Genomic DNA, 21,134 nt, shown 5'->3' with positions numbered 1-21,134 from the left:
CACAAGAGAAGTCATTTCTCTGCAGTTTGGAAAGTGATGGAGTTTTTTTTTTTTATAACAAGAGGCAGAGGGAGACACTCTCATCACAGTCACCCTTTGTCTTTTTCATTCAGCGCTCACAATTGCTGCAACAGCAATCAGCCCTGCTGACTCGGACAAATTGAAATCCCCCCCCCCAAGTCACACAATTAGAAAGAAGCGTTCATGTAACGCTGCACAGCCGCAGCAGCGCTGCATAGACGGGCGAGAGAGATGAACTCAATGATTGGAGGCCATTTCTATCCGTGAATCAATTGCATAAACACTACAACTCAGACAAGCATTGGGTAACAGGAAATTGCATCGGTGGATTCCAGCCGATGAGTCAATAAACCGCCTGTAAGTGGGGACAATTTGCACAGAGAATGAGGATTTTTAATCAGCTGGCTCTATGGAGGAGCATGTCAAGAGGACACAAAACCTGTTGCACCCCCGCCCACACTTCGCCCTATTCTTTGTAAAAGATGTGTCACAGCGGAAAGGCACAAATATATATATATATACTCTCACATGTCGGTACATCACGCTGCCAAAATAAACTAATAAACCACGTATGTATTTTTTGCCAAAAGAGATCATTCTGTTGAAAGCTGTGTATAAGTGTGTATATGTAGGTTTGCAGCCTGATTCGAATTAGCATTCATTTTACTCTTCATTATGTTGCAATATTTTCTCATCATATTCTACACAAATCCCTAAACCAGCTGTTTCCACAGAAGCTACTCTGATTATTATTTTTTTGCAGCATCTGGTATGCCTGCGATATTCGGTGTTGGTTTTGGGTCGGATAACTTATTAATTCCCACGAAGCCAACAGATACGTTTCAGTTTGTGAAGCGAGACTTGAATAACTTCAACATGAAAGAAACACTAGAAAACAAACACAATCAGATGGCGTCTATAAAAAGACTGATTCCCCACATCCCAGCTCCTCCTCACTGGTTACAGCCTCCAGCAGGTCTGCGACGAGGAGCTTAAGCTGCTCAGGTTGCCGTGACAAACGAGTAAAAAATGTCCCCGTCCTCTAATGGGATGTTCCCCAATCCGCCTTAATGACGGCGAAAATGGTGGTGCCGTATCTTTAACACCCTTGAAAGAGCTGTATAATCTCATCATCCTTTCAAGGGTGATGTGATGAAGTGACAAAACCAGAAGATGAGGCAGAAGCATCACATGTCTCCTCAATATCTCACGCACATTTCATGGAACACCAGTAAAAACACTTAACTCATGTTGACATTTCAAATGAACGTCATCAGCCAGTGAATCACTGCCAGCAAAGTGAAATGTCAATTCACGCTTGTGTAACTAAGAAATCTAACCAATGGTGTTGATAAAAGAGAGACCGACAAAGTAGCGTTTCTGCATTTAATTTCCTATAACAATTTGCATTAAATGGAAACAATACACATTGGACTGTAATGTAATTCAGGAAGAATGGTGAAAATATAGAAGAAACTAAAATGCCAAATGTTATAACTAGCTCATATTCGGATAAGCATGGGCTGCGTTCATTGGTCGCACCGGGATAATAATTACACGCTTTTAATCTCTTTGTAGATATAGAATCGTTCAACTGGACAGAGAAATGGGGAGTAGACTGTGAAAAACATGCGGATGTTTGAATAGAAACCTATATAATATATTATATATCTGGCTATATAGCATATTGATAATTATCAATTTACTAAACTTATTAAAACTGGAACATCTGTATAAAAGCAATACAAATACATTTACACAAAGCTAAAAGCTGCAAAGGAATAAGTGAGAACCGTGAGACAAATATGCAGTAATTCCACTAAGAACACACATTTGGAGAACCACGTAAACACCACAAATACAAGTATTGTGTGTTGGGTTGTACAGTAACATAACAACAATTGTGTAATTGGCATCTCATGAACCATCCAGGGGCTTTGAGCGGAGGGGCTTAGGACCATGAGGAGCGCAGTGATGCCGTCTCTGTGGAGGAGACCACGGTAGAGGAGGAGAGGAGGAGAGGAGGAGAGGAGACCAAGGTGGAGCATCAGCTTCTGTCGCTGCCACGCTCCGATCCGCACGCCGAAGAGTTCCCTGATGCTCTGTGAGAGAGCTTCTGAGGGGATGATAGGATGAAGGTGGGAATGCAGAGTCGCAATGAATATGAAGATAAGAGTGGTAAGAGACGTCACTGTAGTGCTTATTTTTTTTGTATTCGTGTAGGTGAGTTACAGGCTGAGATGTCATTATACAGTCAACTATGACCTCGTTTTAATTTGGATCTAATTTGGATTTAATCTTTAACTGAGCTTAATCCTGTAAGATAGATATGTAGGATAGCACATCCAAAGCTTCTCTTTTCTGCCGTAGAAGGGAAAGTAGTAATGAGGCATGTTTGATCTTTTTGCTGCTTTTGGCACCGCTCCGTTGACGGAGAGCGGCACAGATGAGGTTCCATCTGCAGCCTTCCACGAGGAAAAGAAGGAAAAATAATAATGCAGCCCTGGCCTGAAGTTGACTTTTCAAATCAAATGGTCTTTGTCGGTTTTTTTATGCTCCCTTTAAGAAACAACAACAACAACAACAACTTAACGTTTTACTCGTATCCCTCTAGTGCCAGGGGGTTAGTGGCATCATTTTCGTCACCATGGTTACCAGCTTTATGTTGGTGTACAACAACACCAGCTTCGGCAACAGATCCACGTCCTCGTCATTGCTATCGTCACACCGTCCAAATGGTGCCGCTCCGTCCGCGAGGACGCCGGAGGGGACGCGGCGACTCCCCACGCCGACGCTGGAGGGGTACACGGGTGTCGTGGATCACAAGGTAAACCGTGATCTATCGCTGCCATTACAGGTTGCACTGCACAGGGACGTTGTTTATGGCTGTACGTAGAGGGAGGCCAGATGGAAGAGGCACATCTGTATGATAACTAAACCAATGCAGGACAGTGGTGCAGGTTGGGTCACCCCGCCCACGGAGATATATATGGGGTGAACTTCAGCTTGGTCGTCGTACATCAAACGCAGGATTATGGGATTGATGTTAAATGTAAATGTAAAATCTAAATGTAAATGTTAAATGTAAATGTAAATCTAAATGTTGAGTTTAAATGTCAGACATGACAACTGACAATTACAATATTTACGGTAATTCATGCAGCAAGCCAAGATGGCACGTCCGTATCCCTGCTCTATAACAAGAGCTAATTCATACGGACCTATGAATTAGTATGAATTAGCTCTTGTTATAGAGCAGGGATACGGACTTGCCATCTTGGCTTGCTGCATGAATTACCGTAAATATTGAAAATTACATTTAACATTTACATTTAACATTTATAGATAACATTTAACATTTAGATTTATATTCAACATTCATATATAACATTTAACATTTAATATTATTTATTATTATTTAACAACTTTGTGTTACTGCCAAACATTGTACTTGGAAAAGTTGTTGCATGTATTTACATGATTCTGTCTCTAAATGGTTGAAAAAGTGACATGTGAATATTGTCCTGCTTTTTTTATTCATATGATAACGCTAAATGTACCAAAACTGCGCCGTATTATAGAACGTGCAACATTTTACATACAGGATCAGGTCCATGTCGGAGCATTAGGAGGCTGCAAGGGGACCGGAGTGGGATTTGGGGTAAGATACAAGTGACAAGGGAAGCCGCTCATTGGCACTTTGTTGCGTGCAGGAAAAGCTACAGGAAATGGAGCAGCAGAGTCACTTTAAATATCTTTATTGCCTGCGATGTGCCACGCACACCTTAATCGATGCACTGATTCACTCAACGCATTACACCCGGGGGCTGTTGTCTAAGATGGCGCTGGTAACTTTACTCTTTTGCCATTCTGCGTCGAGGAATTTGGCACTGGGATTCATCGCGTGTGACAAATTTGCGTCGAGCACCCACCCAAAGAACACTGATCGTTGTGACACGTTCGCCGCATATTTAATACAAAATGCAGTTAATCTGTATTCAACTGTGATCCCGAGACGAGCGTGTAGGGGTTCAGGAATGCACTGGAAATTACTTTTTGAAGCCCTGGTTACAGAGAGAACAGAGAAATCCTCCTCTGTGTGTGTGTGACTTGTGTCCAAAGCCACTTGATAGATGAATGCCACATCCAGGTTTTTCAATTTGGGTTACACAATGACTATTGGCGTCTGCTTTTACATTTGATTTATACGCTTGTAAGCCCTCTGAAGGTGATGAATTTAATTTCCTAGCAAAATAGGGAAAAGCAACAGAGTGAAATCGGAATTGACTACAGGTTTATTGCCCCCTATGGTATAACAATAACGACGAATCTCTTAAAAAAGCCTAACTCTCTGTGGTCGAACACCCTAAGTAGTCTCTGTGCTGCGCTCTGCTTGTTGATTCATAGTTAATGTACCCGCCATGAAATATTCAGAGACAAAAGCACTTTTTTTTCAGGGCTCGGTGGTGATGTGGGAAACAGCGGGACTGTTGAAGGACTTTGTCTCTGCTTCACAGTGAGATGGTGCACATTTACCGCGCGCAGGACGTTCTGAGTGACTCGCCGCGGAGCTTCAATCGTTCATTTTAGCTCTCTGCGTCTCCCCCGCCATCTCTCCTTCTCCCTAGTGTGTATTTCAGCGATCAGAGCCTCGGAATAGATTCTGTCCAGCGCACACACGCGCACACAACATTAGTCGTTTGAACACCGAGACGGCCTCTCTCTCTCTCTGACATTTCGCCGATTCCAGTTACAGAGATGCTGACCTTTTGAAGAACCCTCAGCCGAATCAATCTGCATTGGCTCTAATCCGCAAAGCCTGTGCGAGAGCATGAATGTGGATTGTGGGCCCGTGCCGGTTTGTGATGCACCCTGCTTATTATGAGCAACACCTTCTCCCTGCGTCTCGCAGCCTACGAAGCAGTCGGGAGGAAAAAGGTGCCATTAGAAAGTCAATTATGCAAAAATAAAAATACTCCTCTAATCATCGCTGAGCCCGTTCTGTGTGAAATGTGCTACACGGTTGGCATGACAACGGCCCGGCTTACTCAGTGGATTTCACCAGATGTTGTGATGTACAAATTCCTACTTTGTACCCACGATGTAGCTGGACATCAGCTTCTTTGTGGACGCGGTGAGAGACCAGCCAGACTCAATCCCACTTTCTCAGAATCAGTGTGCTGCTAACGAGGCTGCATACCCCGAGGTGCAGGCGTCCCTTCATCTCTGGCCGAGGTTGACTCTCTTCTCCGTCAAATTGAGAACAGAGAAGGTTTAGCCGTGCGGTTTGAATGCGTCTCGCATTAAAGCAGGAGCTTAATGGGATGTCAACTGTCAGGAGGTGTTTCAATGTAATGAATCGTTCCCCGAGACAAAAGGAAGCAGCTCTCTGATCACTGAACTTAGAACCGGAGCCACTTAATTCAATCCCAGTCTCCGTTGAGCCGTAGATTCTGCACGCTTTGCAAAGTGCTCAGTGACTGTTACGATAACAATAAATGTTAAAATAAATAATAGAAATACTGTGGTGATCGCACACCACCGCTCGCATCAGAGGATGTTTGACGTGCAGGGATAACATTGGTGGTGTTCAATTTTTTTGTTATTTTTCAACAAATCCCTTTAAAGTCTTGTGCATTATGCTTTAACTATTAGACAACTTCTGCCAGGTCCATATAGCATATTCCTGATTTTCCATTTTCATAGTTTTACAGGTGATGATCCTGTGGACCTATCTGTATTTCCTTAAATCTCTGCTTTGCAGTGCACACGCCCTCTTTTTGGGGGCACTGTACTGAAGACATTCCAAGTAACCTTGAACCTCACTAAAAACTGCGTGGTGCCTAATACAGTAGCCTAAATGTGAAGTGACTTCGGAAAAGAGCCCTTACCCTTATTCTGTCTTGCTATTGTTGACGATGACAGCACGGCCCTCTTTGTCCTTGGCTAATGGCGCCCCCCTGACCTCTAAGCAGTGTTTTACCTGTAGGCTTGTACTCAGGTGGATCGCAGGCTGTGGTGTAATATCGGAGGGTGAGTGATGGGGTTTGCTCTGAAACCAATTATAATCCTGGGATCCCCCCCCCCCTGGGAAGCAGATAAACAGGATCATACTGATGAGTCCGTGTGGGCGGTAATTGACTGGGACTGGAACCCGGAGGCACACTTTAAAACCCTTTTCTTCTTCTTCTGCTGCTCTGAATGACACGTCTCTCTTCTTCAACACTTATTTTGACACAGATTTAAACAATATTATAAAGAACATAAAATACACCGACAGATAAATAGGAATTTGTTGAGACAGCTTATTCCCAGGACTGTAAATATGTGTACATCAGAGGCACTATTAGCCTCTGAATTGGAAAAATAGGAAACAAAAGGTTTCCATATTCTTCTAAAAGTGATAGTGGGTATTTGAAAAAGGTGAAATGCCGGTGAGGAGAAAATATGCAAATAGAAAAAAAATGTCGACATCTCAGTTGGGAGAATAAATGCTCGCTCGTGTCACGTGTCTCGAAGGCAAATCGGACACATTTCCACTCGCTTCAAAGCGGATGTCGCCATGAATAACCAGCTGTGCCCTCAGCAATGCTGTGGCTAGAAGAAGACGGGTGGAAATGTGAATATTATTTCCCCCATTAATAATTCAATGGCATAAATATCACTTGCTTGGGGTAAATAGATTTGAAATAAATAAAACAATGTTCACTTCAGTGTGACACCCTACCTTTGTTTTCGGGCGTTGAGTAGGAGGAATGAAACGACCTGTTTCCCAATGCATGACTGGGATTGTGCACGTGTGCGTAGACACAACTGGTGTTGGATCTTTTGAACTGGACTTTTGAAATAGAGAAACATGATTGTGTGACATATCTGGTTTACACACATATACAGGCACAGGACACACACACACACACACACACACACACACACACACACACTTTCCTACTACAGACGTTGGTGGAGTGTGAAGCTCAGAGCATAGTTCAGAATGCCATTAAGGCTCAGAATAATTCATGTGGAGAGATTCTGGGTTGCTGTCGGATCACTCAATCCCAGGTCGTACTTCTTTTATTTTTTGGAAAACCTGATGGATACAAAACACAAATACATGCATGTGTGCGTCACACATGACCAATAAGATGCCAAACAACGCAATTGGCAAATCTCAACAAGGCTTATTGCTGCAACAGATATGGCACACTGTGCAGTAATTACACACTATGGTGTACAACTTGCATGATTCTATTGTAAAATGTCTCTTCGTGGAGTCTCTAAATGACTCTTATCTCATCACTTTCTGGGAGCCGCTTCAACCTTATTTGACAGAACGATGATTTATGAGGATTTATCAAACGTGACCTAATTTTTAAAAAAAACGTATAGTGCACGAAGAGGAATATTGAACTTCACCTACATTCAAATGTTAACAAATACTGATAGATCGCACATGCTGTTTTAGCAAAGTAAAGTGTGCCATGTTTGTATGTATGTGTACGTGCTGGTTGAAAAATAATATTAACCTGTGAATATGGATCTCGAAAAAAACCCCGAATTCCAAAGTCTTCTAGTTTTCTAGAGATGTTTGGGGAAGATGCTGTTGCCGTGGCTGCGTGTCCACGTGTGCTCAACACTTTTTTAACGGCCATTTTTTCCTCGCCGGATTTAAAAAGGCGACATGCCCTTTGACCTCTCGTCTCCACAGCCTCTGAAGATGCACTGCGGCAACTGCGCCCTGGTGACCAGCTCCGGCCAGCTGACCGGGAGCAGGAGAGGCGAGGAAATCGACCGCTCGCAGTGCGTCATCCGCATGAACGACGCCCCCAGTGTGAACCACCAACGGGACGTCGGGCGACGCACCAGCCTGCGCGTGGTGGCGCACTCCAGCCTGCAGAGGGTGCTGCGGAGCCGGCAGGAGCTGCTCAACGCCAGCCAAGACACCGCGTTCATCTTCTGGGGACCCAACAGCTGCATGAGGCGGGACGGGAAAGGCCACGTGTACAACCACCTCAGGCTGCTGAAACAGCTGCTGCCAAAACTCAAAGTCTACATCATTTCCCGGGTCAAAATGCTGAAGTTCGATGAACTCTTTAAAAAGGAAACGGGGATCGACAGGTAAGGGTTCACAGAATCGGAACCTGCGCTCATTTGAAGGCCTTTCGGGGACTGCGCCGAAGGCAAACAACCTTGAGAAAAAAAAAATGAGAAAGGGCGCAAAAAGGATGTCAGCTTCAGATTTATTGCCCTTGTATATACAGCATAAAAAAACAATATCATATTTTTGATGTACTTGCTTACAAAAGAATGACCCACGCTTATTGCAAAGCACTTTCTCATGCGTTAACACACGTTTCTTTTCAATGTCATTGGGATTCTGTCAGAAGTGTTATGTTGTTTTCAACAGAAATACACAATAAACCATTGATCAGTAACTTGGAGAAAGAAGTGACACAATACTTACTGAAAGTGACAAATAGAAAACTAGATGTTTTCAACGCAGTTAAATAACACTTTTCCCACCCATTATAAACGTGATGATCTGGGCAGAGGATGGATGTTGAGACCTGAAATCAGTGTTGCTACTTGTTTTCTTCTAAAAGTTTTGTTCTAAGATGAAAGATGTACTTTGGCAAACAGGAGGTTTATCAATAAAGGAAACAAAACCAGGTCACATAGCACCCTAAAGATTGGGCACATTTCTTCCTTTTTGTACTGAATATGACACAGACTTCAAGTTTCTTTTCTTCAACAGTGATGGCAAAATGCGTCTTATCATTTGTAGTTTTCATCAAAATAAAAGCTAAATTAGGTTAGGGTTAGGCTAACAGGAAGATGAAAGTACATTTGCATTTTAATTAAGAATCCAATCACTTCAGCCTCCAAACAAGCACACTCAGTCCCGGAATACATTTCGTTTTCATTGATGTTTCGTTTAGTGTTAGTGTACAAAGCACAGAGCCAGAGAAAGTCTTTCCTCAAGCCGTCTTCTTGCCTCGGCCGGGTTTATTACCGCAAAGATCATCCATCAGATAAATTCTAGAATTATGGGTCCAAAGCTTTAATCTGTTTGTATTTGATCAGTCAGTCTCTTGGAAGGACTCGGCACCCGCCAAATGTTTACTGCTCTAACGCGAGTGTGGATGAAGTGAAGATGTGGATCTTCTCTCCTCTTCCAGGAAGAGTTCCAATTCTTGGCTGAGCACCGGCTGGTTCACCATGGCCATAGCCGTGGAGCTGTGTGGCAGGATCGACGTGTACGGCATGGTGCCCCCCGATTACTGCAGGTAAACTCCGGTTATTTTTAGTGGGACCAAAATACCATGTATGTACCATTGGGGTACTAAGTGGTTTGCTTAGAAGGCCATTCTGTACTTTATAAGAAATGGATGATATTAAATGTCATCAGAGCCACTTTAAAATCCCAAAGAGTAAGGTGAAAAAAAGAACAATAAAACACAAATAACTATAAGATATGTTATATGAATAGAACTGCATCATTTAAAGTCAATCGTCAATTATTTTCTCATCAATTGCGTTGATTTTATTGAACCTTTGAAAAGCACGGAAATCGGGAACCAGCTTTAAAAGAGAAACCAGGTGATGTCCCTTTTCATTGCCAGTTGCCTAGCAACACTGTTCACATGACATCTACAACAATAATACTGTGTCTTCAACTTTACAGGTCAAAATGAAGGCACAGTGATAAAACATGCTACTAAATTTTAAGCACATCTTTCATCAAATGGTAAACAAACAGTTAATTGCACATATTCATTTTTGGACTATTATATTTGCTCATGTGGTAAAGGAAAATAAGGAATACTGGACCAAACAAGAGATGTTTGAGTGACTCATTTCACAGACTGTTATGCATGAACACTGAACCTGTTTCATTTGTTCAATACATCCAAGACAGCATAAAAATTCCTCGCCCCCTGGATTTTTTAGTCAGTCACTTTCGGATTTTGTGCAAGTGGGGCAATTAGTGCTCGAAGGTGGTTCGGCTTTGTTCTCCTCTGTGGCAGCAATTTCAACGTCACACTGCGAGCGTTTCCACACCGAAATATGCTCAAGTAGTGTAGTCCATCTTTTATGGTCCTTAACTTGTAATGGCAATCGGCCGTTTACCCCCTTCAGGGACATCGACTATGGCCCATTCAATCAGGTGGGTGAATTAGTGGTGTCGGCGCTGTAGTGGAAATGGTCCTCTCGACATATTACAATGAAGAACACATTTCGGCAGATAGGTTAGAACTGCATAGTACCGCCCTTCATTATGCCTTCAGGCTCACTGGATGTAGCAATAATTTGGCAGATGATGTTCTCGGGATGAATCTACAATAGCTTGTAGGACAGTTCGACCAATTTAAATACTCCGAGTCAAAAAAAGGCCAGATCAGAGGGATTCCTCCACTGCGCTTGGCATGAGCATGAATATCAGAGGAATAAAAATTGTGAATAATGAGCACATCTGCGAGCTCAGATTCTTCTGATCTTTCTTTTTCTTCTCCTTGGCTCCTCTCTCCATTCCTCCCCCTCTCCCCACCGCCGCCCCCCTCGCCTCACAATCATCCAAGCACTGTTTCCCACATCACTATTCCTGACTCTCCGCGTTGTTCGCTCCAGATCCCCCTCTCATCCCTCCCGGCCGTACCATTACTACGAGCCCTCGGGGCCCGACGAGTGCTCCATGTACCTCTCGCACGAGCGGAGCCGACAGGGAAGCCACCACCGCTTCCTCACGGAGAAGGCCGTGTTCGCCGACTGGGCTCGAACCCTCGACATCCACTTCCACCGGCCGGACTGGGAGCCGGCCGCCGCCGCCGCCTCCGCCAACGGGTCCCGCGCCGCGGCCTCCGGCTGGATCCCGAGATCCGAGTTCCCACTCGTCCAGGAAGTGGGGGAGGGAGGACACGCGTGTGGACGGTCTCGCGCTGTGGATGGATGCCGCGGGATCACAAAGCTGTAACAGGGTGCATCTCACACTCGGAATCAGAGCTGACGCAGAGGATGGGAGACAAGGAGGCAGGACGACCCTGCGATGATGAACTTGATCGATTGCTCACACATTGACAGCGTCACACTTTTCGAGTTTCTTTGACACCTCACAACAATACGGAGTAATTTGGCTGTAAAAGACAAGCTATGTATATGCTGTATATTCAATGACAGAATCAACCCATCACAATGTACCATACGTACTATGGTTCAATTCATTCATTCATAGTAGAAATAACTTGAACTGCACAAAGAGGTAAAAAGGTAGATGTGTTTATTTGTTGATATGAAGTGATCCCAGTCTATTATAACGGTATTGTCATTAATTAGTGTATTGATTTTTTACATTTTTTTATGATGATTCATTTACAATTGTCGACATTTTTGACATTTCAGAAATTACCTTTAAAACCGACAAAGCAAGGTCCTGACACGTCCTGTTTGGATCTGACCAAACAAATGATGAAATCCGAGAAGATGGAACCAGCGAATGATTTTTATTTTTTGCTGTATAAATGACTCAAACAATTGAATTGATCCAAAGTCTTGGCAATTAATTAACAGTTGATTGATTTTTCACTAAAATAGATGTAAACATGTCACACCTGGATGTGCAGCAATGATTTAAAGAGATGAATGAGCTTGAACATATTTGTTTTTCTTGCTGATTTTCTGAACCTGTAAAATAGAAACGCTATCTAGTTTTTTACCCCAGAACATTTAAACTACTTTAAAGGAATGTTAAATGTTTGTATCTTTATGAATAAAGCTTGAACCAGCATTGCCTGCACAGATTTAATGCAATTGGTATTATGCAGACATTTTTTGGACTCTTGGACATCAATATTTCAATAGTACTGGTGTTCAATGTTGTTGAAAAAGAAAATTAGATAAAGTTGAGTTTAGATCCATATCTGGCAACTTCAAAAATGTACTCGGAAGTATCAAAAATGTGAACGTAAACCAGACATTTTGTTCGCAAAATCAAAAAGAAAAAGATTCAACATGTAAAAGTATAGTAAAAAAAGTGTATACGTAATCTCTGAATCCCAGTCTAGATTAAAGGGACGTTAATAAGTGATTATTCTCTCTAACAGATGGCCCCTCAGAAAGGCCCATGTGCCTGATACGGAGGGCCTCGATTGGTCCTGGTACTAAAGCCAAATGTCTGAACGAGCCCTCCGAGGCAACACTGACACCAAAACCATCCCGTCAGAGAGTCACAAGCAGCCTCTTCCTCCCTGACCCTCAGGCCTGCGGAGGGGGTTACACCGCATCGCCAGGCAAATTCAAAAAGTCATGGACTGCTGCTGCGTAGGTTCTCGCAGCAAAGGTCACATGCCCACTGGCACCTCTTCGTGCTAAGCTAAGCTAACCAGCTACTAGCTCCACGGAGTCAATTATAACCCACAGACACAGTTTCTATTCCTTTAGGCTTCAGGCCGTTGATACAAAGCTAATTTAAAATGAATTGGAACATAAAGAAGAACAATGTGTCTTACATTTAATTTCCTAGATCCTTTTGACACTCAACCCTATTCAAGACGTTTGGGATTTCTGGGAAAAAAAAAATAGATTTTGCCAGAGCCATCTCCCTCTCTGATGTTCAACATTTATTATAAGACAAAACAAATGTATTTCTTTACAATGTGTGGTTTACAGCTATGTGATTGCTGTGCGTTTAGCATTTTCTTGAACACAGCACAATACGCTGTTATAAGAAATGATTTTTCTAAAGGAAGTCTCACCAATGCTGTGAAGTTTTTTTTTTCCGGTGTTTGACACTTTTATAAACACCCCTGTTTGCGTTGATTGTGACGTCCTTCGCGCACACAGGACCCCACACACTGGCTGCCCATAAGAGCCGCGTGTGAAACCGCCTGAGGTACAGAGCGGCTCGTCCTCGTGACGCGAAAGGCCGCAAAATACCGTCACGTGTTAGTGATTAGTCGGCACCAGAGGGCTCTCTTTGATACACATTTTACCAAGTGACCTCAAACCTTTGAAGGCAAAAAAAAACAAAAAACGATTGAATCAAACCTTTTTCCAACCGTGAATACAGAACTGTGACGTGAGGCTGCAATGACACCTCGTGGCTGTAAGCATTTACTCTGTAGACCAACAGAGTAAGTGGATTTGTAACATAAGAGGTGCAGCAGTTTACCAAAGGGTGATTATTATTATTAGAATTTATGAAACATAATAATAAGATCATTACAAGAAAAGATTTCTGGCTTTGATAAGATCCATTTGACCCTGAAGGGGTTTAGTGTCTTATCTAATAAAGATAACATTTCTCGTCTGTTTTTACTTAAGGTGAAAAAAAAGAGAAACTGAAATGTCTAATCATTCAACAACAATATTGGTTTTGTTGTTGGACTAATGTCCCATAAGGAAGGATTTAAAGATGTCTTTAGCAGCTCCTAGTGGTAGTTCTACTGTAAAGCTCTCAGTTTAGTGATGGCAATGATAACGTCCTATTGTAGTTTATTTACACTGAGTACATGTAATCTCCTCAGCTCTTAAATTAATTCCAGTTTGTGGCATCTGCATTGGTGACATTTTACATTAATTTTCTTCATAAATACCTACTATTATTGCTTTTATTTGAAATCATACAGTATCATTTGAAATACTATTTTATCTCTAAGCAAATTGTAAAAAAAGATAAAGATCTTGCCACAAAAATGATTCTTAAAAAGAGTTTTAATAACTCAACACAAATTTATTTTGTGTACACGTTAAAGGTACCTGCATTGATCATTGAAATCTAGGTTGCATAGATAATGTTACAAGACTTCTGTCATTTTTTAAATAAAACATGGTTATGTACACTTAAATGTGTGTGTGTTTTGGACCTTTTCACCAAACCCAACAAAGACACAAAAACATAGATTTTCCTCCCGGTGCACTGATGTCAAAGATCCCCCTTTGTTTGCCACTTGTTGTTCACGTTTGTGCTTTCTGCAAAGTCGTCGTGTTTTTTTGGGTGTCGATCCGCAAAGTGAACGATCGAGGTGAGGTGAAGTGTTCTCCTGGATGTTCCTCCCTCAATGGCTCCTCCTGTCCTCCCAGGACTCGGAGTCCCCACACGGGCCGCTCCTCAATATTTACTGTCAAAAAAACACTTTTGAGTCGCTGCTTCTCTCTGCAACCAGATGTGGTGGACAGCCTCGGTCAAATGGGATTTTTCAAAGGGAGTTTCGGGTCACTTCATTTTTTATTTTTTTTTGCCGATCACGGGGTCAAAGGTCACCGGTTTATTGGACAAGTAGGTGCAGAATACCTCTCCAGTTCTGATTTATGTTATTGCGCTGGTAGCATGCTGACGAACTACAGCTACCTTGTGGACGGTGGTGTCTGGCCATTTAACTCGTTTTGTCTCCACCTCGATGCCACCTTACCTGTCGGGTAATAAAGAAGAGGGTGATTAGCAATCCTGACTTCACGTTGAAGGTTTAGCAGCTGAATAGCTACACTGTGCCAGGGGTTAAGCTTCCAGGGGACCAGAGTCAACATTAAATCTCTAATCCACAAATCCCCATCTTCACACAACGTCATTGATGTCGTTACTAATCTGGGTCTCGGAGTTTCTAGTTAAGTTACCTAGAAGGTCAGATTATAGGTTCAGTCACACTCAAACACTTTTACACTCAAACAAGGAACTGTTAGCTCTAGTTTATTTGCAGTGCTTTTTGATGACACGCACGTCTAAGTATAAGATTTGGTGTTGTGTTTGAGATACTAGCGAAGGGTGAAAGGGTATCAAAAAGAAGCCCAACCCGTTCAACCTGCTGGGGATTTTATATTTTCCCTTATATTTTTACCGCTTGTCTCTACTCGATAACCAACGTTGCCACTGCCTCACATGTACGGCACAAAAACCGTGCTGCCTTTGAAAGTTCCAAAAAATGGGTGAAGTCGCTTGGTCAGGGTGACAGAGAGGAACAAAAGAACAAAAGAAAATGACGGGATGTACCAGTCGGGCCGAAGCGAAGGAAAGGTACATTGGTTACCTGTGGATTCTGGAAAGCGGCGGGATTGTGACAAAGCAGAGCCAGCCGGGCAAGAAGACCGGCATTATGGGTAATCTTCCCATCTCGCTCCATCCAAACCCCCCCTTTGGGACCCACAGAATGAATGATGATTGCACTCCCGTGCCTGTGCTTTCCCTGCATTGTGACCCGGCACTCTGCTGCCCGTCATTACAGCAGACACCGTGTGACACCACACTCCAAGGCGTAATGTCACCTGGGAGACGATTTAGCGACCATTTGGGGGGGGGGGGACGAGAAGGCTCAGAGGGGGGAGGGATTTAACAAGTCAATTACAGACTTTGAAATAAGTGAATTCATTGCGAATGAGCTTTTTTTGGTTGTCCCTTACCGGGACTCTTTCAGTAGCTGTTGAAATTTTATTAAAAGATATACTTTTACAGGGAAGAAGCGAAGCGGCTGGACCATCTTCTCCAAAAAGCCATTGAGTTGATACTGTTTTTCTTGCATGTGATGAATTCAAATTACTTGAAAAACACAATTGTGCTATAGGTTTCGCCAAAGGCACAAGTTTTGAAGACATCATTTAATCACCCAAACCCTCTCCTGAGAAGTATTCGTTGCACAGCTGTTCAGGTCACGGAGACCTCAGAGTACTTGTGTTCAATGAGAGGGATGCAGTGGAAATAAGCTTTCTACACAAATAAGGTTTCTACAGAGTGCACAAACCAAAAAGCATAAAGCAAAGAGAAGCTCGCAAGACACTATGCTGCTACATCAGCGCTCTGCATGGCGTTCCTTTCAAACAAAAAGCATTTTGTATCCTAATTCATTTGCATTTGAAATTGCAGACGTTTAATATGTATATGGGGAAGTATTCACTTGTTTGTTAGTCTCTAGATGTGGTTTTTGTGTTGAGAAAAAGCAATGAACTTTGATTGCTACTTCAAAGAAACAAAATAGAATTTCGTCAATGAATTGTGGAACTTTTTTCACTTTTCTATTTTTTCTGTTGACACAGTTGAAATAATGGGACATAATTTAGAGGATAAAAGGCAGTCAAACAATCCATGCCTATTTGCAATCAATGGAAATAATGGGCTTTTTGATTACACTGCAGAAAAAATGAAAGTACAAGATGTGAAACCTTAATCGCAACACATTCAGTATTTTACGAATGTGTATTTTGGCAGATAATTTCTTTAATGGTTAGTAAGTGCTTAGTAACTATGACAGAAGCAGCAGAGTCTGGATGTTAAACTAATGAGCAAACATTTTGCAGGCAGATTGAAACTCAAGCTGACTTTCCATCCTCATCTTTCCACATAAAGAAAAAGCAAAGCAAAGTGAAGGACACAAATTGAACACCTTCTGGTGAACAAAGAAAGGGAAATGCCTTTTGAAGGGAAGAAACAAATCACTTTTTTTCTAGGGCTTCAGGCACAATGAAGCACTTATAGGTCCTATGGGTTCAATACCATCTCACAGTTTGGTACGAATACCCCGATGCGATGATGATTGAAAATGCAATAAAATCGCACTACCGCTGTAATAGAAAAGACAAAAAGGTGAGAAGTAGGGATTGATTGAGCAACATGACGATGATTATTGTCAGAATGAGTGCAAAGTCAGGGGGGGGGGGTCGATGCACAAACTTCTAGATGATGTGAAATGTGCTTTTAGCCGATGTGTGTGACCCCCAGGTTGTCTGACTCAGGTGCCTGGCACCAAGGCTAACAACTCAGGATCTGTTACGTTAAGACGTTCCAGGCACCGAGCTGACGTCATGGAGACGGTTTCAATCAATACGCTGACCTCAGAGTCCGCGGGTATGAAGAGCTTAGTGGGTCTGGGACTGCGCTCACTTTGGTGGAACGGACCGTGGCCCTGAAATGCACGTGCGCACAACGGGCGACTTGGGTTCCTGCTCCAAATAATCACACAATCATCGTCTGTCCAACGTTCTCTCTTTCACTCAAACGTATCCTGTTTGCGTTGTTGGTTGTGCTAAAACCAAGTGCTTTCGTGTGTGTAACTCAACTCTTCCGGCTACACCTGGAATGGGCACTTTGGTAGCGTCTTAAAAATGCACTTTGCAGTTTGACTTGCTATCTTGATTCTTGTTTTTTTTGTGTGTCAGTAACCTCTTGGTTGAATTCTCGCTTTGAATGAAAGCGTCAGCTCGCTGGTATATGTTCTGAACAGCTCTTTATATTTGTTCGTTTCCATACAATCTGAATGTGAATTGTAATGTTTGTTTGCAATGAATGAACAGACACACTTCTGTGTGATCTTACCTATTATATACTTTTAAATGCCCTTGAAATAATTCATGTTAGTGAGGGGGAAAAAAACATTGTATTAAAAAAGAATCAGCCGATTTGTAATTCAGGCCCAAATGAAACATAACTATGAAAGGACACCAAAAACCAGCAAACAAATAAAGAAGGACGTGAGTTTACTATTTTCTTTGCACTGTATAGTCTAAACGTATTACATGGATAACTTTAATTAACTATTGGATCAAAGGCTTAAAGCAAAAGGTGTGACTGACAGGTTGAACACATCAGCCCAGCATTCTCTGCAGTCCAAGCAGAGACACTTTAAAGACTGGCTCAGGTAGTGTCCTCATTTTACATTCACAGAAATGGAAGAAAAACATTTTTTTTTATTTGAACTACTATTTTTATTATGATTATCATCATATCAAAAGGGATATTGAATATTGTTGTTAGATCCCATTCGTTTTCACAAGACTGATGAAAAATAAAATATCCAGGAGGGGATATTACACTTGGGTGCAATAGAAAACTAATTATATTAACAGTAAAAGGATATCTTTTCATCAATAAAGCACATAGGACGGCAGTAATAAACAGGTGACTCATGCGGCTGCAGACACACAGTCCTTTTACTTGGAGGAAAGGTAATCATGCGTAATTATCAAAGTTGAGGGCGTGCATATTTTGCCATCAGTCTTATTTCCCTTTGCATGCCTCTCCGGCCACCACAGAAAACCAAACAGGTCCCCTCAAGCGTTTTAATCTTCTTTTGCTGGCTGTGAAGGACAGTTGTTGAGGCACCGAGGCGGGTTTCAGACCGAAGTGACACCTCGGCGGACTGACGCTCGTGCGCATCCGCGGAAACCAGTTGCGCTCTTCGCAGCCTCCGCGCCGCTCCCGAGGAGATACGATGGCATTTACCGCCGGACCGACTGCACGTCGCGTGGCTCCTCCGATCGTGGAAGAAGGCACAAAGTGAAGGCGACATGTGGCGAGTTGCGTGAGAGGGAAACAAACGTGAGGTAAGATTTTAACCAGGACCGTTGACATCAATTATTTTCTTTTAAAAATGTTGGATATTTTTTATTTTAATATGCCAGGACGTTCACTGTCTCCATAGTCACACCCCAAAGCGCACGTGGTGCTGTAAAAATAAATGAGTTGCATCTCAGAGGTTGCAAGTCAGAGGAACTTTTTGTTATCATTAAATTCATTTCTCAAAAAAATACTAAAGGAATAAAAAGCAATTTATTTGCCACAATGTCCGGGGAAAGTGATTCATCCGCTCTTCATCCTCTCCTTCAGATTTCATTTCCACCATGGCAGCCAACGGGAGCTCAGAAACAGCTTACGGGTCAGAGGGCAACAACACCGGCACCCGGAAGGAAATCTCCATCGCCGCCTCCGTCGTCTCCATGACTGTGGGCATCTTCTCCAACGGCCTGGCGCTATTCATCCTCGTCGAATCCTACAACCGCCTCCGGATCAAGTCCAAGGCGTCCTTCCTGCTGTTTGCCAGCAGCCTGGTGGTCACCGACCTGCTGGGTCACCTCATCAACGGCTCCCTGGTGATCCTCGTCTACAGCTTCCACAAGGAGTGGCAGGCGTTCGACCCCCGCGGCGCCGTGTGCGGCGCCTTCGGGGCGTGCATGGTGTTCTTCGGCCTGAGCCCCCTTTTCCTGGGCAGCGCCATGGCCGTGGAGCGCTGCCTCGGCGTCACCAGGCCCATCTTCCACTCCACGGCGCTGGCGTCCCGCCACATGAAGCGGCTGCTGGCACTCACCTGGCTGCTCGCCGCCCTGGTGGCGGTGCTGCCCGTGCTGCTGGGGAGGCCCTACCGGGTCCAGAGCTCCAGGAGCTGGTGCTTCTTCCACATGGAGGAACCTAAAGACTGGCTGGACGTGCTCCTCCCTTTGGTCTTCTCCATGCTGGGGCTGATGGCCCTGATGCTCTCCATTGTGTGCAACGCCATGACGAGCTGTGCTCTGCTGCGGGCCCGGCTGCGCCGCAAGCACCACTGTCGAGGCACGTCGTACCACATAGAGATGATCTGTCAGCTGCTGGGTATCATGTCGGTGTCCTGCGTGTGTTGGGGCCCATTGCTGGTGAGGATGGGCATTGTCGCATGAGGTGGTGAAAATGAGTTGAAGGGCATTGTTAATTCGGAATATTCATTATTACTTTACATTGTCAGAAGGGTCACATTTGTGAGCTTAAAACCCCGGGTTACCACGGCCTGTGAACATTGGTAAGTGCCAAGTGACAGTGAAATGGGTTCTGAGCTTTATTATCTGTGATGGGAAAATGAGCTGGTATTTAAGGGTTTCTGCACCGTTGCTTTTTTATTTGTCCCCCGCCCGTCTCACTGTTTGATGTCGAACCTCTTAGCGATTTGATTTGGACAAAAAAAGGCTATAATTGCACTATAAAATGTTCATTTGATCTGGCAGAAAAGGACACACATTTCAAGCCTTTGTACTTCTAGTCGCTGCTGCAAAAGTGCACTGAAGTCTCCATTAAATCCCAACATGACTCACTTTTCTCACACTTTTTGTGGTTCTTGTTTCTGGACCAAGACAATTTACAAAACTTCCTTTGGGTTGATTAAAAATATTCTGACAGTAACAATCCAGTAATCAAACATTATTTATTCACTTATTATTTATGAATTATTTTGCAGATGACAGTGTGTCGAATCACTTTACTTGGGTGGAGGATACTTTGTCATATTTACTGCATTACAGATTCTTTTGTGTAGATCTGAATCTTAATTACAAAATACTTTGTGCAATAGGGATAAATGTTCTCATACAATAAACTAGATATGTATTAAATAAAGAAGCAGAGTTATATTAGATGCTAAAGCTAATTGCGTAGTTGTCTCGTTTTTTTCTCACTCTCTCCTTAATTCTATGGTCGCTCCTTCAGATCCGCGTCATCATGCTGAGCACCAGGGCCAGAGACGAGCCCGCGTCCCTCAGCCTCCTCGTGGTGGTGCGCATGGCCACGTGGAACCAGATCCTCGACCCCTGGGTCTACATCCTGCTGAGGAAGGCCGTCCTGAGGAAAATGTTCACGCTGCTCCACGACTGCTGTGGCCCCAAGTCTCGCTTCGCGCAGCGCTGGCAGCGCAGCGTGCTCCGCAGCTCGCTGGAGACCAGCAACTCGGGCTTCGGCCCGACCGACTGCCGCCTCCTCGGTAGATTACCGGAGACTGCGATCAAATCCATCGCCTGAGGCCCCCCCCCCCACCCCGGGGTCACGAGAGCTGATATGGAAACATCATTTGAGGAAAAAATACAAACATAGGAAGCTACAAAGTTGTGCAGAACTTTGTTGGAATACAGACAGTTAAAGTTGCTGGGTATGAGCTACCATTATAAAGGCAGTTTTCCCGCTCTCTTCGCTTAATGGACAATAGGATCTGTCATGTGCTCTATTGTATAATGTGGGATTCAGTTATTGTCGTTGTTGTGGCAGTACTTGAGATATCTGTCCAAGTGAGTTTACAAATGTATCTGTGTTAAACAAAGTATTTGTGTACATATTGCGATACAGCTCTGTTTAAATTAAAATAGTGCTACTTTTTCAGCCCTGTGGTACTTCACGTTGACGTGTACGAAATCAGTTTAAGTTAAAACATTCACTCATATTGCCTTCAGGTTTGTTCTGTCACTCCTTTATTGAATTTTTGTTTTGGAAAAAGTGAACATAATTTGTATTAATGCTGAGATTTTCATTTGGCAGCTCAACATCATTGAAGGATTTTTATTTTTATCATTTTATTATTGCTTAATTGTCTTTTGTTATTGCTGGCAGATGCCACATTTGGATTCAT

The 21,134-nt window shown here is 43.2% G+C and overlaps 2 protein-coding genes across 2 annotated transcripts; both read left to right on the top strand.

The window, feature by feature from the left end:
- Positions 1–2,000: 2,000 nt before the first annotated feature.
- Positions 2,001–11,800, top strand: st6galnac5b (ST6 (alpha-N-acetyl-neuraminyl-2,3-beta-galactosyl-1,3)-N-acetylgalactosaminide alpha-2,6-sialyltransferase 5b). The gene is made up of 5 exons (XM_037470381.2): positions 2,001–2,199; positions 2,636–2,848; positions 7,727–8,136; positions 9,198–9,305; positions 10,648–11,800. Exons 1-5 carry the CDS (start codon positions 2,179–2,181, stop codon positions 10,988–10,990), a joined length of 1,095 nt encoding a protein of 364 aa, XP_037326278.2. The 5' UTR covers positions 2,001–2,178; the 3' UTR covers positions 10,991–11,800.
- Positions 11,801–18,082: 6,282 nt separating this feature from the next.
- ptgfr (prostaglandin F receptor (FP)) lies at positions 18,083–20,533 on the top strand. Its single transcript, XM_037469672.2, has 3 exons — positions 18,083–18,318; positions 18,602–19,401; positions 20,225–20,533. Exons 2-3 carry the CDS (start codon positions 18,616–18,618, stop codon positions 20,531–20,533), a joined length of 1,095 nt encoding a protein of 364 aa, XP_037325569.2. The 5' UTR covers positions 18,083–18,318; positions 18,602–18,615.
- Positions 20,534–21,134: the final 601 nt, after the last annotated feature.

The sequence above is a fragment of the Pungitius pungitius genome, chromosome 7 (genome assembly GCF_949316345.1).
Source record: "Pungitius pungitius chromosome 7, fPunPun2.1, whole genome shotgun sequence".
In the NCBI taxonomy this organism is placed as follows: domain Eukaryota; kingdom Metazoa; phylum Chordata; class Actinopteri; order Perciformes; family Gasterosteidae; genus Pungitius; species Pungitius pungitius.
Note: the sequence above shows the minus strand (reverse complement) of the source record. Positions and strands in the feature narration are given on the sequence as shown.